This window comes from Rissa tridactyla, chromosome 25 (assembly GCF_028500815.1).
Source record: "Rissa tridactyla isolate bRisTri1 chromosome 25, bRisTri1.patW.cur.20221130, whole genome shotgun sequence".
NCBI classification, from domain to species: Eukaryota; Metazoa; Chordata; class Aves; order Charadriiformes; family Laridae; genus Rissa; species Rissa tridactyla.
Genome location: NC_071490.1, coordinates 1,837,577 through 1,856,179, shown reverse-complemented (window position 1 = coordinate 1,856,179; position 18,603 = coordinate 1,837,577). Strand labels below are relative to the sequence as shown.

Genomic DNA, 18,603 nt, shown 5'->3' with positions numbered 1-18,603 from the left:
GCAGATGACAGAAATCACCCTAGCGAAGGTGCAGCTACCCTCTGGAGACCGACCTGCCAGTCAATGAGCCTTTCAGAGAGCAGAGGGTGGCACAGAAACCAATGCTGATCCTAGGATGTGGTCACCAGTAATAAACACGGCATACATGGCAAAGGTGCAGAAAAGAGTACTAACGCCATGACGAGCAGACATAGTCCTTTCCCTAGTCATGAAGCTGGCCATCAGCTGGGCCAGGGTGGTGGTGCAGTAGCACATCTCCAGGGAAGACAAATACCTCAAGAAGAAGCCCATGGCAGTGTGCAGATGCTGGCTTTCCCGCATGATGGTGATGATGACGATGAGAGCGTTCCGAAATGCACACACCATGCAGATCATAAGGGAGATAAGGAAGGGATTTGTCTAAGAGGTGGCAACATTCCTCATTCCATAGCTATGGGAGACTCCATGCTTGTCCTATTGCCCTTTCTCCATGGAATTTTTTATGTCCTTCTTTTCCCCTCTAACTTGGTAGGGAAATTGCGAGGAACAACATTTAGTTCGGTTTTAGATGCTTGGGTGTCAGACAGATAAGTCACTGCAAATACATTTCTTTGTTTGATTAAAGAAGGAGTATAGATCCTCGTTCACATAGTCACTGGGTCATACCGGTGAGGTAGATTATAATGAAGTCAAAGTGGGGTGTCCACAATTCTTTGTGGACAACATTATCATAGGCAAAAAAAGAAAGAAAAGAAAAAAATCTCACCCAACGACAACAACAAAAACTAATAAAGGAAGGCTGGGCCTATAATGAGTTACATTATGAGTCATATGCTGAAGAACATGAACACTCTGCAGCTTCTGAAAACCATCCAGTCACCAGTTTCCACAGGGCATCCTTGAGATCCTGGTTCCTCATGCTGTAGATGAGGGGGTTCACTGCTGGAGGCACCACTGAGTACAGCACAGCCACCACCAGGTCCAGGGACGGGGAGGAGGTAGAAGAGGGCTTCAGGTAGGCAAACATGGCAGTGCTGAGAAACAGGGAGACCACGGCCAGGTGAGGGAGGCATGTGGAAAAGGCTTTGTGCCGTCCCTGCTCAGAGGGGATCCTCAGCACGGCCCTGAAGATCTGCACATAGGACAGCGCGATGAAAACAAAGCAAACAAAAGCAACCAAGGCACTAACCCCAATAAGCCCAAGTTCACTGAGGGAGTCTGAGTGTGAGCAGGAGAGCTTGAGGATCTGGGGGATTTCACAGAAGAACTGGTCCACAGCATTGCCCTGGCACAGGGGTAGGGAAAATGTATTGGCCGTTTGCAGCAGAGCATTGAGAAACCCACTGCCCCAGGCAGCTGCTGCCATGTGGACACAAGCTCTGCTGCCCATCAGGGTCCCATAGTGCAGGGGTTTGCAGATGGCAACGTAGCGGTCATAGGACATGACAGTGAGAAGATAAAACTCTGCTGCAGCACAGAAAAGGAAAAAAAAGACCTGTGCAACACATCCTGTGTAGGAGATGGCCGTGGTGTCCCAGAGGGAATTGGCCATGGCTTTGGGGACAGTGGTGGAGATGGAGCCTAGGTCAAGGAGGGCGAGGTCGAGGAGGAAGAAGTACATGGGGGTGTGGAGGCGGTGGTCACAGGCGATGGTGGTGATGATGAGGCCGTTGCCCAGGAGGGCAGCCAGGCAGATGCCCAGGAAGAACCAGAAGTGCAAGAGCTGCAGCTCCCGTGTGTCTGCGAATGGCAGGAGGAGGAACTGGGTGATGGCGCTGCTGTTGGACATCTGCTGTTTCTTGGCATGGGGGCTCTGTCCAAAGGAGGAAAAAAACGAAAAAAAATGAGGACAGACGCCTTAGAGCAAAGACAGTCTGCTTTTCAGAGATGATGTGGTTTTGATTTTCTATCACATCTGGTGACTGTTCTATTGAGGGGTAGAAATCCTCATTTTTATGACTGAAATTGTGGAGTCTTGAGACAGGACAGGACACAGGGCTCTAATCTCTGTGGTTTAGTGCAGAGTCAGGAGAGCTGCAGTGTCCATCAGCCTTTTTTCCATCTGCCCTGTGCTTCTGATTGTGCTGCCTTGACGATGAATTCACACACAAATTCCACTTAAAAAAAAACCCCAAAGAAATAACTGAACTCATGAGGGAACAGCGGAGCACTGTTTGAAAGGACAAATATACAAATCCTTCTCTTTCCCAAACCAGAGTTAGAGCTGTGCTGGAGACAGCAGGACACAACCCCTCACAGAGAGATTCAAAGGACTCTGCAAGCAGAGTGCCGACCCCCAAGGAAAGGCTCAGCCCTCCCTAGGATCCCACAGGAGAGCTCTGCCTTTCTGGGAGCAGCCGGCAAGGCCAGCAGGACAGGCAAAGCAGAGAGTCTGGGGTCCCAGAGATGACATGTTCTGAGGGGAGAGTCAGTTCATTGCCCAGCAGACAATGCCCAGAAGACATCTCCAGTGAAGGACCGAAGGAAAGCTGCCTGAGCCCCACCTCCCCCAGTCCATGTTGGCAGTTTCCCCCCAACCCTTGCCCATGTCTCTGCTGCCTGGAGCTGCCCCTGCCAGGAGCTGCTGCTCTGTGCCCAGGTCGCCTCCCTGTCACTCCTCCCACAGCTCATCCCACCCGCTGGGGGCTCAGCTCTGCCCTGCAGACCCCTCCTGGCAGCAGGGCACTGCCCAGGGCCATCTCCCTCTTTGTGGCTCCTCAGGAGGAGATGAGAGAAAGCCTGATGCTGGAAGCAAAGGTGCTGCTGGTGCTGTGTGTAGGGAGAGGAGGGGGTGAAGGCACTTTGTGCGGTTTCTGGCAGATCTGCTGATCCCTCAGTGGAACAGTGACAGCTCCTTTCCCTCAGGAGACAGCTGAGAGCACAGACCCTGCAATGTCTTCATCTTCCAGGCAGCCACTGTCTTGACTTTCCTCTGTAAATGCTGCCTCTGCCAGTGTTCTGGGGGAGATCTGCAGCTGTGGGCAGCCCTGACCCACACAGCACACTCTCAAAAGATCCAAAGGACCCTGGCCTGAGGGGAGTCTCTCCTTTTACCCAGAGCTTCTCCCCACAGAAGCTCGGGGGGGAACTCCTTGGGCAGGCTGAGAGCTGACCCTGGCAAGCAGCAGAGTCCCTGCCCCGGCACACAGACCCCTGGGGTGCAGGGACCCTGCTCTCAAGGACAGCCTTGGGCACCCCTGCCTGCACACCCACCTGTCTTCAAAACCCTGCCACAGTCCCTCGCAGAAGGCAGCCCTCCTTCCTTGTCGCTGCGATGGTTCAGCAGGGCATCCCTGCTCGGAAGCACACCCTAGAACATCCCTCCAGGAGATCCCCCTGCATTGCCCTACAGCCAGAGACTGACTGTGTCAACAGGTGTGAAGATTTCCCCAAGAACAATCTCAGAACTCTCCTCCCACTCCCAGCTGCCTTTATCCTCTCTGTGCCTGGCTCCTCTCGGGTGCCTGCAGGCAGTGCCCTCAGCCCTGCTGTGCTTGGCAGAGGAGCTGCTCCTGGGCAGAGCTGTCTCTCTGCAGCGCTGCCCGCTTGCCATGAGCTCCCTCCATCCCAGGAGCCCAGCCCAGCTCAGCAGCAGAGGACCAGCCCAAGGCAGCCCTTTCTCTGCCCCCTGTGGGCTCCCTCCAGGTGTCCCTGGGGCTCCAGGGGAACCTGCTGGGAAACAAGATGAAGTCATCACTAAGCTGGGGAGAAGCTTTTCCTTCCTGCACTCTCATTTCACATATCCGGAAAACAAGGAGTCTCAAGAATCATATTTTCTTTCCCTGTCATATTGCAGGACACACAGGCAGGGATAGGAAGTCATCACCTTTGTGCCTCCTGCTGAGGGAAGGAATTCAGCCAAGTTAATTGAAGCATCTCATCCTGATCTGTAGCCCTGGGGCCAGAAGGGGACTCAGCTCCCTCCCATTCCTGCCACAAACCTGCAGGAGGTGGGATTCTTCTTGCCTCAGTTCAGGTGTGCACAAGATGAGCACCTGCAAGTGAGCTGTTTGTGTCCACTCCCTTGCTAATTGATGGAGAGTGAGGGAGTTGTTCAGGTGGGAACACCTGGTGACATTTGAGGTGACACCAGAGTTTGCCCAGGATATGTGCAGGTGACTGCAAGCCCTAATGCAGCAATGCTGAGACACAAGGCAGCATCTGGGGGCAACATCCTGGAGCCTGGTGAGGAATTCCTTTGGTAGACGGAAATGAAAGTAGATGTTACATTTTGGACAGATAAAACCTTCAATATTCCTTACATCCACAGCACCCACAGAGGTAGTCAGCTGATCAAATGCAGCTAAGTCCCTCTCTTTCTCTTCTCCACCAGCTGTATTTCCTAGATCTCCACTGACTGTAATGGCAGGTGTCTCATGGACATTCCCCCATTGCTCAACCTAATTCAGGACAGCTCCTCAGTGGCCACATACGGCTTGTTGTGCCACCTGAGATGCCAGCGCCCTCCAGAACAACTGCAGGTTGCTGGCAGGGACAGCAGAGCACCTACAGGAAAGCCATTCCTGATCAGAGCAGATGCATGACAGACAACCCAGAGAGCATTGCAGATTTGGTTCCTTTGGGCAAGCCTATGTGGCAGCCCAGGCAGGTTTGGTCTCTGTCGATCAGCAACCGAAACCCACCACTGCAGTGAGGCCCAGTCTGACCCATCTCCACTCAGCTGATGCAGAGCAGGTCATGAACAAGAAGCCCATCACACTGAGGGCTCAACTCATTTGGCTGCTCCCAAACTCTGCTCGTTCTTCCAATAATCCTTTGCTGAGCCCCTTAGTGATACAATCAAGGAAGAGGCGACTGATTGTCACAGTGCTCCTCGATCACAGCATCTCCACACCCAAGGACATTTTCAGCAGCACCTTGTCCTCCTGGAGATCAACTTCCCCTCCACCACAGACCTTTAGGAGCAGCAAAGCCTTCTCCTACCAGGGCTATGGAGCCCAGCCCTGCTTTTCTGGCCTTTTGGGGAACAGGATTTTCTCCTTTGGTGCTTTCACATTGCTGCCCTCCGTCCCCTCCAGCACGTCTCTGGTCTCATGCAAAGCACTGCACGTACTGGGTCTTGGGGACTTGCTCCTGGGTTTGCCTGTGACAAGGCTGAGCTTGGCCCCAGTGCTACAGCTGAGGGGATGCAGACCAAAAGTGCACCAACACCCTCAGCCTGGGGCACAGAGCAGAGGAGCTGGAGTCCCATGTACTACCACAGAGTTTTGACACTGGTGGAAGAAATAGTGAGGAGTGCTGGGAAAGCTCCGGCTGCTAGTTGTAAGAGACAGACTGTAAATTCCCTGACCAAGGAACAGAAGGCCCTCCAAGCCTTCAATGGAAAGCCTCCAACACTCGCAAGGAAATGAATAATGCAGGCCTGGCCTTCAAAGAACTGATAAGGCTCATACTCCTGGCACCTGAAAGTGTGGGAGAACTGTCTTGTGAAGCCACCGTCACTCATGTGGTGAGCTTGCTAGTTCTCAGTTCTCAAGGCCATTGTGTCTGAGAAGTGACCTTTGCTTCATTATCCATGAAATACATATGAAAGCGCACACCCTGCATATGCTAATGAAGATTGTAGAGATCAGGCTAAACATGTATGACCATAGTTCTTCTCTCCCCACCCAAATCATGCTACACGTCACCTGGGAGGGGAAGACATCTGAGATGGAACTGCCCCATAACGAGTGGGGCAGGCCATGCTAATTCAGCAAACATAAAAGGGGAGGAAGATGAGTATGATGGGGGGATTCACAGAAAAGCACTCCTACAAGATCCCCCTCCCCGCCCTGAGTTTTGGCAGGCTCAACGCTGAAACTGGGATTGGTGAATTCTTCATCTTTTCCCGCTATCTTTTCTTTTCTCTTAGAGTTGTTAAGTAGCAATTAGAGTAATTAATGGTTAGAGTTGTTAAGTAATGACCTTAAGTACTGCTTGTCATAAGTTGTTGTCTATCTGCTGTTAACTAACACATTGTATACTCCACCACTTGCCATAATTTGTCATATACCTAACTCATTATCGTGGACCGGTTAAGACCTATACTAATCATTTTGGGAAACTAATAAATGTTTGTATACAGACCTTGAGATCTATCTCACCTTAGTCCACGCCACTGGGGATTTACAAATCTGAGTCACTTACCCCCCCTCTTTCCTGAGAGTGGGATGTGACACTAGTGGTGCTGCCATGGTGCATATGGGCCTTTCAGGAGAGACAGGCCAGGAAGGTAAGGAAACAGATGCCCTCCATGTGCAGGATCTTGCTGTATGTATGGAGCTCCTCTATGGGATGTACAAGAGGTTGGGTGAGCCCTTTGTGGGTGAGGATCAGAGGAGAGGCCTGTTAGTGTGCCATCCTGGTAGGAGACAAAGCACATGCAATCAGGGTAAGGAAGCAGAGAAAGGCTTATTCAAGAAACCCAAAGAATCACCAGGTCTTACCAGGGATTTTAATGACCGTGGCACTCACTGGAAGGGGAGCACGGGAAGGCGCACACTGTCCAGCAGGTGTCTAACCCTAACCCCACCCTGCCTGAACCGTAACCTAACCCTGCCCTAAACATAACCCCGACTTTATCTTAATCCTAACCCTAATCATTGCCTGACCCTAGCTCTACCCCAACCCCAGGTCATAACCCTCAACTCTAACTGTAACCGCACCCCAACCTCTTTGAAATCTAACCCTAAACCATCCGAACTCTAGCTCTAATTTAAACCTGAACGTGAACCTTAACTAACCCTCACCTAACACTTCTCTTAACCCATCTCGCATGGCCAACAGCATGTGTGGAATGAAATCTGGTATCAGTGCTGGCTCAAGGCCTGAGCAGTTGCCTTTTGCTTCCTCATGATCTGGAGGCTGGAGGCACCATTTTGTGTCACCCAAGTCAGACCCTTGGGTCAGCTGAACCATTTTTCAGTTCTCATAGACAATGTTCCTTGTTTCTCCGTTGACTCTGACAAGAGCTGAGTTACCTAGATATCGAGGCTGTGGATGGCATATTTCTCATGCAATGACAGCTTGGAGTAGCTCTACTGACCCCAATCTCAATCTTACAGCTCTGACTGGAGGAAAGTACCCTATAGCGCCTGGTTGCTCCAAGCCACAGCACAGGTTCTTCATAGTCTTTCTGACTATTCCGTCATCTGGTCCTGGTGAGAGATGGCATTACTGTCCTAATCCTGACTTTGTTGGGTAACCCAAAAGGACAGACTGGAGGCTGTTGGGTTATATGTAGGGCTTCAGAGAAATCAGGGAGTGCATTAACCTCACACAAGGGCAGGAGGTACTTCCCACTGGAAGGGGTTATTTGTGCTATTGGCTACAGAGCCACCCAAGACAGCTGTGGTAAGAATCACTCAACCAGGTTTTAGGCATTGGGGTGAAATGAATCTGCACAAATACAGAGATTTGCAGTGTGGTGACATGACCCAGTCCTTTTTTCCTTCTCATGCACGCATCTCAAATACAAGCTTTGTCTCCAGGCCCCTTCTGGATGTGAACCATCATGCAGACAGCAGGAACAGTGTGAGTTCAGCCTCTCAGGGCAAACTTTGTCTAACATGGGGATAACGTGGGGCACAGGCACAGTTTTGAACGCAGAGAAGTGGAGCTGTGGAGAAGCCTTTTCTGTTGCTGCGCCGTTGAGGTAAACCCAGATTGAATTGGCTTCTTTTCTGCTTCCCTGGGTTTCTGGGGTTTGTTTTTTATTCCCCTTCCACAAGTTTAGCAGTTTCCCTTTCAGCAGCTAAATCTCATTTTTCAGTTTCTCTATTTTTAAAGGCATGGAGTTATGCTGGAAGTTGTTAATCAGGCTAACACCCATGATTCTGACAGTCGTTATAAAATTGCTCCTTGTGCTGTGGGTGTCCAGGGAGGAGCAGTGGCAGCACCAACATGCCCACCTGCTGTCCTGAGGCTGCTTATGAACTGACTTGTGACCAGGTGAGAGTGGCAGAGAGGTGTCCAGAGAACAATATCCAGGTGGTCTCCAGGGGAATGACAGAGAGGAAAAGGGGCCACTGCTGCCTCCTGCAGCATCACAGACTGAGGAGCACGTTCCTGCCTGTTGGCTCCTGATAACGGTAAATCCCTTTTGGCGTGCCCTGAAACGCTGAGATAGCGTGGCAGTGCAGCTACTGCCAGCAGCAGCTGCAGTCCTCTGTCCAGCTGGACTGGGCTCACTGGAATGGGCTTCCTTCAGCTTTGAGAAACGCTGCCCGTCAGAGAGTCACCACAGAAGTTGCCCTCGGGCAGTTCCCCGTGAGCAAAGCTGGCCTGAACTGTGCTCTACCTGTGGTCTTGCCAAGCGCAGAGACATCTGAGAGCTAAAAATAACAGGCTGTATGTTTGAGGATGTTTTGAAACAAGCAGGAAATGCTGGTATGTGGATAATTTGCAGTCAAATGGTTGCTTTGAGTTAAAGACTTAATTTAAAATAAAAGTGGGCATCACACAGTTTTGCTTTTTTCTTTTTTTTTATAAAGCATTTCAATTTTGTGTACATTTATATTAATAAGTAGATAGATTAGAAAACAATCATTGTGACTTTTCCCTCACGCAAACCCTAACAGTATCTTGGAAATTTTGAATTGAAATCTATCTCTCTATGAGATAGACAAAACTCACAGGGAGAAGGCACGAATGCCTTGGAAAAAGAATCAAACTATTAGGACCCCGTGGTTTTCTGAATTTCTCTGGAGGAGACTGCCCTATGTTTTTCACTTGGCTAATCCAAATGCTTTTGTCACATGCTTTATGACTTGCTGCCCTTCTAATCAGAGCTTAAGAAGACTTCTCAAAGGGAGTTAGGGAGAGCTGGAGAGACACAGTCATCACCCTCAGCCCTCTGCCTGAACCTCAAGCTGAGATTCCTAAACATCTCTCAGCTGAGACCCTTCTCCATAAGAAGCCACTGGCTGTTGTGGTGCTGCTTGATTGTAGCTGATGCCCTTCAGGTGTGCCCAGTGAGAAGCCTTTCTGCCCTGGGAAGGGGGGCAATGTGAAGGGAAGGCTGAGTTCCCCAGGCAGCAAGAGCACTGCTCTGCTTCTGCAAGGGCTTGCAGGGTTGGGATCAGAGTGAATGGGCCCTCGGCTGCATTTGTAAGCTGTCAGAAATCCAAGTGACAGAGCAGCAGGTTTGGGAACGCTGAATTATTCAGGACTTATTCAGAAGTTATAGACGCCTGACCTGTCCAGGAAAATTGGGTGTCATGGGGATATCACATGCTTTTAATCACTTTCTTCTCCTTATGATTGAAAGCTGCATAAAGCAGTTTTCTTGCTTGCACAAAAATGTCTTTTAGCACCCTGAAAACTGGTAATTTAAGCATAAACTGCTGCTTCTCTGTCTTGTTTAAATGTGCCATGGATGCATCAGTGTCACTGGATTCTTTGGCAGAGAGAAGCCTGTGTTACTTCTGATGGGATTCACCCTTCACTAGGTAAAAATTGATGATTCAGATCTAAGATAGTCTTCCAGATCTTTGTGTGTGGACGCAGCGTCAGGGGATGAGCTCTCCCACGTGAGGAGCGTTGGGATTAATCTCTCTCACTAAGGTCTAAGAATCAAGTCATACCTTGCCTTGCTTTGGTTTGTTTGCCTCTCCTTGCCTAGCCTTGCCGTGCTTTGTCTTCCCCTTTTTCATCCTTCCCCCCTTTTAACCCTATTCCTTCTTAATGTTCTTACATTAAATGCACCTCTTATGAGATCTGGACAAGGAACGTAAGCAAGGCTGTTCTTAAAGGCATTAGTATTTGTCTCTTTTCTTCCGTTTCTCTCATCTTTCACCAGGTGTTCTATTTAATAAAATCACCTCTAAAGGAGAAAGTCAAGTTTCTTTTACCCATATGACAAAAACAACCCATGCATTCAGGCTCAAGGACTCTGTTTTCTCTCTTTACAAACCTCCCCTCCGCAAGCGACCCACATTAGATTTCCAAACATTCATGCATACCTTGGTCAAACTCGCCTAATCCTGCAATCGCGCGTATGCTGATGTTTGTAGTCTTTCTCTAGGCTTGAAGTGTCTGTGATGGTGGACAGGCCACCAGCATCCTCTGAGAGCCTGTTTGAATTGCTCTGTGCAGGAAAAATGCCCCAAAGAAAAGGCCTGGAGAGTCACACCAGTGGATCTGGATTCATTCTTCTGGGATTTTCTGACCACTCCAGCCTGCAGGGCTTGTGCTTCACAGTATTGCTGGTCATCTACCTCATGGTCCTCACAGGGAACAGCCTGATTGCGCTCATTACAGTGGTGGACTCAAGCCTCCACAGCCCCATGTATTTCTTCCTGAGGAACTTGTCTTTCCTGGAGATCTGCTACACATCAGTCACTCTGCCAAAAATGCTGGTGGTTTTCCTGCTGGAGGATGGCAGGACCTCCTTCATTGGCTGTGCTGCCCAGCTGTATTTCCTGGTGTTGCTGGGCAGCATTGAGTGCCTTCTCCTGGCTGTCATGGCCTATGACCGCTACATAGCCATCTGTGACCCCCTGCACTACCCTCTCCTCATGAGGAGGGGTCTCTGCATCAGACTGGTGGTGGGGTTGTGGGTGGCTGTCGTACCAGTGCAAGTAGGACAGACCTACTGGGTGTTCACTTTGCCCTTCTTTGCATCCCATGACCTTCATCGCTTTTTTTGTGATGTGCCCCCTGTGCTGGAGCTGGCCTGTGCTTGGAACCAAGTGACGCTGTACACGTTCTGGAACCAAGTGACGCTGTACACCATCATCCTGGTATTTGCAATCTTTCCCTTCTCCTTAATAGTTATTTCTTATATTAAAATTATCAGGACAATTCTGAAAATACCTTCAGTTCTGGGCAGACACAAAGCCTTTTCCACCTGTTCCTCACACCTCGCGGTGGTGACACTCTTCTATGGTTCAGCCACCGTCGTCTACTTAAAGCAACAGTCAAGGGATTCTGTAGACACCAACAAATACCTTGCCCTGTTTTACACAATTGTGACCCCAATGTTTAACCCTGTCATCTATAGCCTGAGGAATAAGGAAGTGAGAATTGCCTTGAAGAGACTCCTATGGACAAAGTGGTACTACAGAGTATGTAAAATGCTCTCAAATAGTCCCAAAAGTCCCACTGGGGTACATGGTTGCCTAAAGAAAGGCATCTCATATCCGCTGAAACAAAACCATGTGTCCAGCCTGGCTTTCATCCTCCTCAAGAAGGGGAAAAGTGTCCTGAAGCATTCCTCCTATGTCGCATCCCAACTCGGTATCTTTGTACTCTACAGCATCTTCAGTGCCCCTGAATAGTTTAATGCAAACAGCTACTTCAAGCTGTGTCTGACCAAATAATGTTAAAGGGAAATAGTCAAAGTATGGTCAGTAGCCAGTGATGCCCAGAAATTGATACACATGATGAAAGATGACCAGCCTCAGGTTTGAGAAATCGCTTGCAAGACCCCATGGGCTATCTTCTGCAGTGTCCCTGCATGGAATCACCTTAAAAACGTTCAAAGGTATGAAGGGCTTCAAAGCATCTCCCCCTGCTATGATGTCTTGCTCTGAGTTGTGTAATTCTTGACTAACTTGATATAAATATAAAAGATAAAAAAGTCACCAGTAGGACAGTCCAGCACCAGAATGGGGTCCCATAGAGTGGTGGAGATTCAGTTTGTTGCTGTTTAACACCAGCCGGCAACTAAGCACTACACAGTCGCTCACTCACTTTCCACCGGTGGGATGGGAGAGAGAAGCAGAAGGGTAAAAGTGAGCAAACTCCTGGGTTGAGAGCAAGCAGTTTAATTGGTAAAGCAAAAGGCGCACACTTAAGCAAAGCAAAACGAGGAATTCATTCACTACTTCCCATCAGCAGGCAGGTGTTTGGCCACCTCCAGGAAAGCAGGGCTCCATAACACCAAACAGTTACTCAGGAAGACAAAACGCCGTAACTCCAAATATCCCCCCCTTCCTTCTTCTTCCCTCAGATTTATATGGCTGAGCATGATGCTACATGGTAAGGGATATCCCTTTGGTCAGTCGGGGTCCACTGTCCCAGCTGTGTCCCCTCCCAACTTCTCGTGCACCCCCAGCCTACTTGCTGGTGGGCTGGTGTGAGGAGCAGAAAAGGCCATGGTGCTGTGTAAGAGCTGCTCAGCAATAACTAAAACATCCCTGTCTTATCAACGCTGTTTCCAGCACAAATCCAAAACACAGCCCCAGACCAGCTACTGTGAAGAAAATCAACTCTATCCCAGCAAAAACAAGCATTTATGTGCTGAATCTGCTTTGCCACTCTGAAACTGTCTCTGGAAAACTAGCTCAGTGGGGTTTTTAGCCCAAATGCATATGCAGCACTGAAGTGTGTTTCCGTATTGTCCTGGTTTAGTCCGGGTTGGCCAATGATGGACAACAGATGCTCTCCCCCAGCTCTCACTCCGAGGAGAGGAAGGAGAGAGATAAAGAGATTTATGTGTTTAGAAGGAACTAAACTACTTTAGTGAAATATTCATAATAAAATAAAGAGGAAATAATGAAATAGATACAGTATATAGAAAACTGTATCAAGCTAGCAGGATGACGTCACCGGCAGGCACTGGGGAGGTCCCAGACTGGACTCAATGATGGACAGGAACTGGATTCCAGGTCTGGAGTCAGATATGCACAGAGCGGGATCAAAGGCAGATTAACACCGAGCATTCCGCCACCTGAGGAACCTGAACATATGCAAGTCCACATGATGGACAGACGATTCCCTGTCCTCTCTCTGCCTAGCCGAAAAAGGTAACTTAGAGGAGAGGGGGCTGTAGGAACATGTTTCTGCCCAGCGAAGCAGGCGTGTCTCCCTAGTAACTCCCCCACCTTCACAGGTACACTTGAAAAATAAGTAGGAGGCTCTGCAAGGGGAACTCAATCATGACGAGGAAGATAATTCAGTGTCCACAGAGGTGTCGCCAAGGTTAAGTCAGACTACACCTCGCACCAAAACATCTTCAGTTAAGGAAAAAAGATGGGTCATCGTTGTAGGTGACTCCCTCCTGAAGGGAATGGAAGGCCCAATATACAGAACAGACCCACTTCTCAGGGAAGTCTGCTGCCTCCCTGGGGCCCAGGTTAAAGATATAAAAAGAAAACTTCCCTCCCTGGTAAGACCCTCAGATTATTACCCACTACTAATTTTTCAGACAGGCAGAGATGATCTGTTAACAAGAAATGCAAGTGCGATCAAGAGAGACTTCCGGGCCTTGGGATGACTGGTTAAAGGGTCAGGACTGCAAGTCATGTTCTCCTCGGTCCTCCCAGTCACAGGGAAGGATGAGGAAAGCAACAGGAAGAGCTGGAAGATCAATACTTGGCTCTGAGCCTGGTGCCAGTGGCAGGACTTTGTTTTTTTTGATCACGGGATGGTTTACATGACACCAGGCCTGCTCAAGACAGATGGGGTACGCCTGTCTCCAAAGGGGAAAAGTATCCTTGCACAGGAGTTGGCAGGGGTCATCAAATGGGCTTTAAACTAGATTTGAAGGGGAAAGGGGATGAATCCAGCAGCAGAGAGGCAAGGGTCTTTGATGGCTTAGAAACTATGGCTGCGCCTGGGAATGGTCAGGTAGAAGGTAAGCCTTCTTCCAGCAAAGAGGTGGGAGGACCAGTAGCCCAGCTGAAGTGCTTCTTGTCCTGGGTTGAGCAACACAGGACTAACTTCTCTTCTAATGTCTGGGAAAACGCCACTCTTAGAAGATTCTAGTGTCTAAATTCGTGAAAATATTTACTTTATAGCCAGCTAGGCTACATGGTATTCAAGGTCTTGTTGTTTTCAAGCCTTGACAGGTGCAGGTACGAGGAGGAGTGAGGCCTGGGCATTTGACCCAGGCTGGCCAACAGGATTATTTCATACCATGAATGGTGCACTGGGGGTCTCATTGCCTCCTCGTCCATACTTCAGCTGGTAAGGGAGCTGGCATGGGAAGGAGCCCTGCTGGGCCTGTTGTTTGTAAATAGAGAAGGATTTGTGGTGGATGTGACAGCTGGAGGCCATCTTGGGCATAGTGACCATGAAATTATGGAGTTTTCAATTCTCAGAGAAGCAAGGAGGGTGGTCAGCAGAACTGCCACCATGGACTTCTGGAGGGCAATCTTTGGTCTTTCCAGGAGCCTGCTTGACAAAGCCCCTTGGGATGCAGTCCTGAAGGTCAAAGGAGTCCAGGAAGGCTGGACATTTTTCAAGACGAAAGTCTTAAAAGCGCAGGAGCAGGCTGTCCCCATGTGCTGTAAAATGAGACATCAGGGAAAAAAGATGGCCTGGCTGAACAGAGAGATACGGTTACAACTCAGGGAAAAAAGGAGAGTTTATGGTCTTTGGAAGAAGGGACAGGCCACTCAGGAAGGCTACAAGGATGTTGTAAGGCTATGTGGGGAGAAAATTAGACAGGCTAAAGCCCAACTAGAACTTAAGCTGAATTTGGATGTTAAGAACAATAAGAAAAGTTTCTATAAACACTCTATTAACAAAAGGAGGACTCGGGAGAATCTCCATTCTTTATCGGTAACATAGTGACAAAAGATGAGGAAAAGGCTGAGGTACTTAGTGCCGCCTTTGCCTCCTTCTTTAGTAGTAGAGTGGGTTGTTCCCTGAGTACCCAGACCCCTGAGCTTGTAGACAGGGGCAGGGAGCAGAATGAAGCCCCCGTAATCCAAAGGGAGATGGTGAGGGACCTGCTCCAACAGCTAGATGTACACAAGTCTATGGGGTTAGGTGGGCTCCACGCGATGGTACTGAAGGAGCTGGCAGAAGCACTCAGTGAGCCACTTTCCATGATTTACCAGCAGTCCCGGTGAACTGGGGAGGTCCCAGTTGACTGGCATCTAGCAAATGTGATGCCCATCCACAAGAAAGGACAGAAGGAGGATTTGGGGAACTACAGGCCTGTCCATCTGACCTCAGTGCCTGGGAAAGTCATGGAACAGATCATGTTGAGTGCCATTATGTGCCACATGAAGGACAACCAGGTGATCAGGCCCAGTCAGCATGGGTTCATGAAAGGCAGGTCCTGCCTGACAAACCTGATCTCTTTCTATGACAAAGTGACCTGCTTGGTGGATGAGGAAAAGGCTGTGAAGGTTCTTTACCTGGAGGCTAGTAAAGCCTTTGACACCATTTCCCACAGCGTTCTCCTGGAGAAACTGGCTGCCCGTGGCTTGGACAGGTGTACGCTTTGCTGGGTAAAAACCAACGCGATGGCCAGGCCCAACGAATGGTGGTATCAGGAATAGCGTGGCCAGCAGGACTCGAGAGGCTGAGGGCCCTGGGCTCAGTGGTGTGGAGACTGAGGACAGTACAGGAGTAGCCTGAGTGTGCTTGAGGCGTGCTTTCAGAGCTGGTGGAGCTTTTCTTTGTAGTGGAAAACAGCCTGAGAAAGAAATAATGCCCCAACATGCAGCTGGGGAGGTGCAGACTGGACACCAGGAGAAAGAAATGTCATTCCAAGGGCAGTGCTATGGTGCAACACGCCACCCAGAAAGAGTCTGGATCAGCCCAAGGCTTTGTGTTTCAGGGAAGAGCCAGGGAGGATGGAGAGATCTCAGCAAAGGAAGGTGACAGCAAGGTGGCGCAGCCGGGTGGATGACTGCAGCCTGCAGGGAAAGAGGCAGGGGTGATGGGACACCGTAGGACAGCCTGTGGTGGAGATGACACAGGGATGCAGCAAAGCTGAAAGGCCCCTAACAGAGTCAACCTTTTCATGTCTTGGGCTATGGCTGTTGTCTCTGCCACTGATGCCTACGAGGAGTCAAGTTATCCTTCCAGCACTGGGGTCTCATTGCCTCCTCGTCCATACTTCAGAGCCTGGGAGGTGTCGTACCATAGTGCTGGCCTTGGCATTGCACATCTCCACATCACACTGTGCCAGGAAGAGCCCTGAGGAAGGAGTGAGGGACAGGATCTCCCTTCCTGGGGGCTGGGGGTCAGGCCTTGGCCCTTTGGGCGATGGGGTCGGGCCTTGGCCCTTTGCACTAATGAAACACATCCAGGGTTACTCAGCATCAGAGCCACCTTCACCTTGCTTTTCTCGACCTGTCATCACTGCCTCCAGTTTCTGCTCTAACTGGACCCTGGGGACAACATCTCAGTGGTGTCCCTCAGTGGGACCCATTAACACTCCAAGAAACTTTGGAGTTTGAACCTGACTTTGACTTCTTGAGAGGTTTTTTCAGCTTCCTCTCAGTGTCTGAGGTTCATGGACTCGGCATCAATCCCACCAGAGGGGTCATTAAAACTCCTTGGGCTGGTGCTCTGCGTCTGAGCTGGGCTGGGCTCCTGGGATGGAGGGAGCTCACGGCAAGCGGGCAACGCCTCAGAGAGACAGCTCTGCCCAGGAGCAGCTCCTCTGCCAAGCGCAGCAGGGCTGAGGGCGGTGCCTGGGTGTCTCAGGGAGATGAGCGAGGCAGAGAGATTGCTTAAAGGTGTCAGGATTGGGAGGATGACTGAGAGCTCACTGGAGGAGAAATCCTTGCAGCCCTTGGCACAGTAAGCCTCTGGGTGCAGGGCAATGCAGGTGGAGTTCCTGGAGGCATCTCCTAAAGCTGGCACAACCACAGCTTATGGGATCTGTAAGGAGGCGGAGGGGGAGGAGGGGTCTTGTTATGAAATGTGAATAGCCGTGAAGCCAGGGTGTGCAGGCAGGGGTGCCCAGGGCTGTCCTTGAGCAGGGTCCCTGCACCCCATGGGTCTGTGTGCCGGGGCAGGGACTCTGCCGGCTGCCAGGGTCAGCTCTCAGCCTGCCCAGGGAGACCCCCATGGGCATGTGGGGAGAAGCTTTGGAGAAAGAGCAACCGCTGGCAGGGGAGGGTCCTGCTGTTGAGAGGGTGCTGCGTGGGTGAGGGCTGCTCACAGCTGCAGATCACTGCAGGACGTTCCCTGGAGATTTTTCAAGAAGCACAGCACGGCAGGGGCTACCTGCAAGGGAAGGATCCTGTTCTTCCAATCTTCTACTCCGGGTTGTCTGGGTGGGCGATGGGACAGAGAAATTCATCTCTCAGTTGAGGAGGGGGCACTGAAATTCCAAATCTGTTTCTCTTAGAAGTGAATAATCCAGGGAGGATTGGAAATCAACAACTGAATCTCTGCCCCTGCAACGATACTGCCCTCAGCAGCACAAAGCTGATCTCGCAAAAAGATATGAATGAAATTATTCTGAGGAAAGAGAAGTCATTTTGGGGAAAACTTTGGGAAATGGAATAGGATGGGCCCAAAGAAGTCTGCCTTAACTTGCCAAGGTCTTCTCCTCTTTCAACAGTCCCTCATGCCCAGAGTGAACAAATGTCCAATGGCAGCTCCATCACCCAGTTCCTCCTCCTGCCATTGGCAGACACACGGGAGCTGCAGCTCTTGCACTTCGGGCTCTTCCTGGGCACCTACCTGGCTGCCCTCCTGGCCAATGGCCTCATCATCACCACCATCGCCTGTGACCACCGCCTCCACACCCCCATGTACTTCTTCCTCCTCAACCTCGCCCTCCTTGACCTGGGCTCCATCTCCACCACTGTCCCCAAATCTATGGCCAATTCCCTCTGGGACACAAGGGCCATCTCCTATGCAGGATGTGCTGCACAGGTCTTTTTCTTGTTTTTCTGTGCTGCAACAGAGGTTTATCTTCTCACTGTCATGTCTTACGACCGCTACGTTGCCATCTGCAAACCTCTGCACTATGGGACCCTCCTGGGCAGCAGAGCTTGTGTCCACATGGCAGCAGCTGCCTGGGGCACTGGGTTTCTCAATGCTCTCCTGCACACGGCCAGTACATTTTCCCTACCCCTCTGCCAGGGCAATGCTGTGGGCCAGTTCTTCTGTGAAATCCCCCAGATCCTCAAGCTCTCCTGTTCAGACTACTACTTCAGGGAAGCTGGGCTTCTTGTGGTTGGTGCCTGTTTAGGCTTTGGTTGTTTTGTTTTCATTGTGCTGTCCTATGTGCAGATCTTCAGGGTCGTGCTGAGGATCCCCTCTGAGCAGGGACGGCACAAAGCCTTTTCCACGTGCCTCCCTCACCTGGCTGTGCTCTCCCTGTTTGTCAGCACAGGCATTTTTGCCTACCTGAAGCCCCCCTCCATCTCCTCCACAGTTCTAAATCTGGTGGTGGCAGTTCTGTACTCAGTGGTGCCTCCAGCAGTGAACCCCCTCATCTACAGCATGAGGAACCAGGAGCTCAAGGATGCCCTAAGGAAACTGGCTCAATGGAAGTTCTTTTTCCAAAAATAACCTGTCTGCCTTCTCCGCAAGTTTCCTAGACTTTATGTTAGGCAATAAGCTTGCTTTTTTCTCTTGCAATAATCCTGCTTATATATAATTTTCTGGGTTTGTACTACTTGTCTTGAGGTTTGATCCAGTTGTTTCTGACCCTTGCACAACACTGTGTCAAAGGTGACCTGTCTAATAGCAGCTCTTCAGTAAAAAGGCATCTCCCAGGTGCAGTGCCTGGAGGCTAGGTGTTTCCTCCAAAGGTGCTGCCAATAAAATGTCCAAGGAACTGGTCTTTCAAAGAGTCTCTTCTCCCTGTGTTCTCCCTGTGTTTGGGGTTAAGCTCACTGTACTATTGGGTTCCGTTGGACCAAATGTTCTGGTTTTAAAGGCTCTCTTCTTGTGTCCACTGGTAGTGGAGATGGT

The 18,603-nt window shown here is 50.2% G+C and overlaps 3 protein-coding genes across 3 annotated transcripts; 2 read left to right on the top strand and 1 right to left on the bottom strand.

The window, feature by feature from the left end:
* Positions 1–799: 799 nt before the first annotated feature.
* On the bottom strand, positions 800–9,635 carry LOC128901403 (olfactory receptor 14J1-like). Its single transcript, XM_054183359.1, has 2 exons — positions 9,567–9,635; positions 800–1,792 (listed from the first exon to the last, which is right to left on the bottom strand). Exons 1-2 carry the CDS (start codon positions 9,633–9,635, stop codon positions 800–802), a joined length of 1,062 nt encoding a protein of 353 aa, XP_054039334.1.
* Positions 9,636–10,022: 387 nt separating this feature from the next.
* Positions 10,023–11,261, top strand: LOC128901402 (olfactory receptor 10AG1-like). Its single transcript, XM_054183358.1, has one exon. It carries the CDS (start codon positions 10,023–10,025, stop codon positions 11,259–11,261), a length of 1,239 nt encoding a protein of 412 aa, XP_054039333.1.
* Positions 11,262–17,280: 6,019 nt separating this feature from the next.
* On the top strand, positions 17,281–18,162 carry LOC128901439 (olfactory receptor 14J1-like; the record flags this gene model as incomplete). Its single annotated transcript, XM_054183448.1, has 1 exon — positions 17,281–18,162. A coding segment is annotated over one exon (882 nt), but the record flags the coding sequence as incomplete, so codon positions are not given.
* Positions 18,163–18,603: the final 441 nt, after the last annotated feature.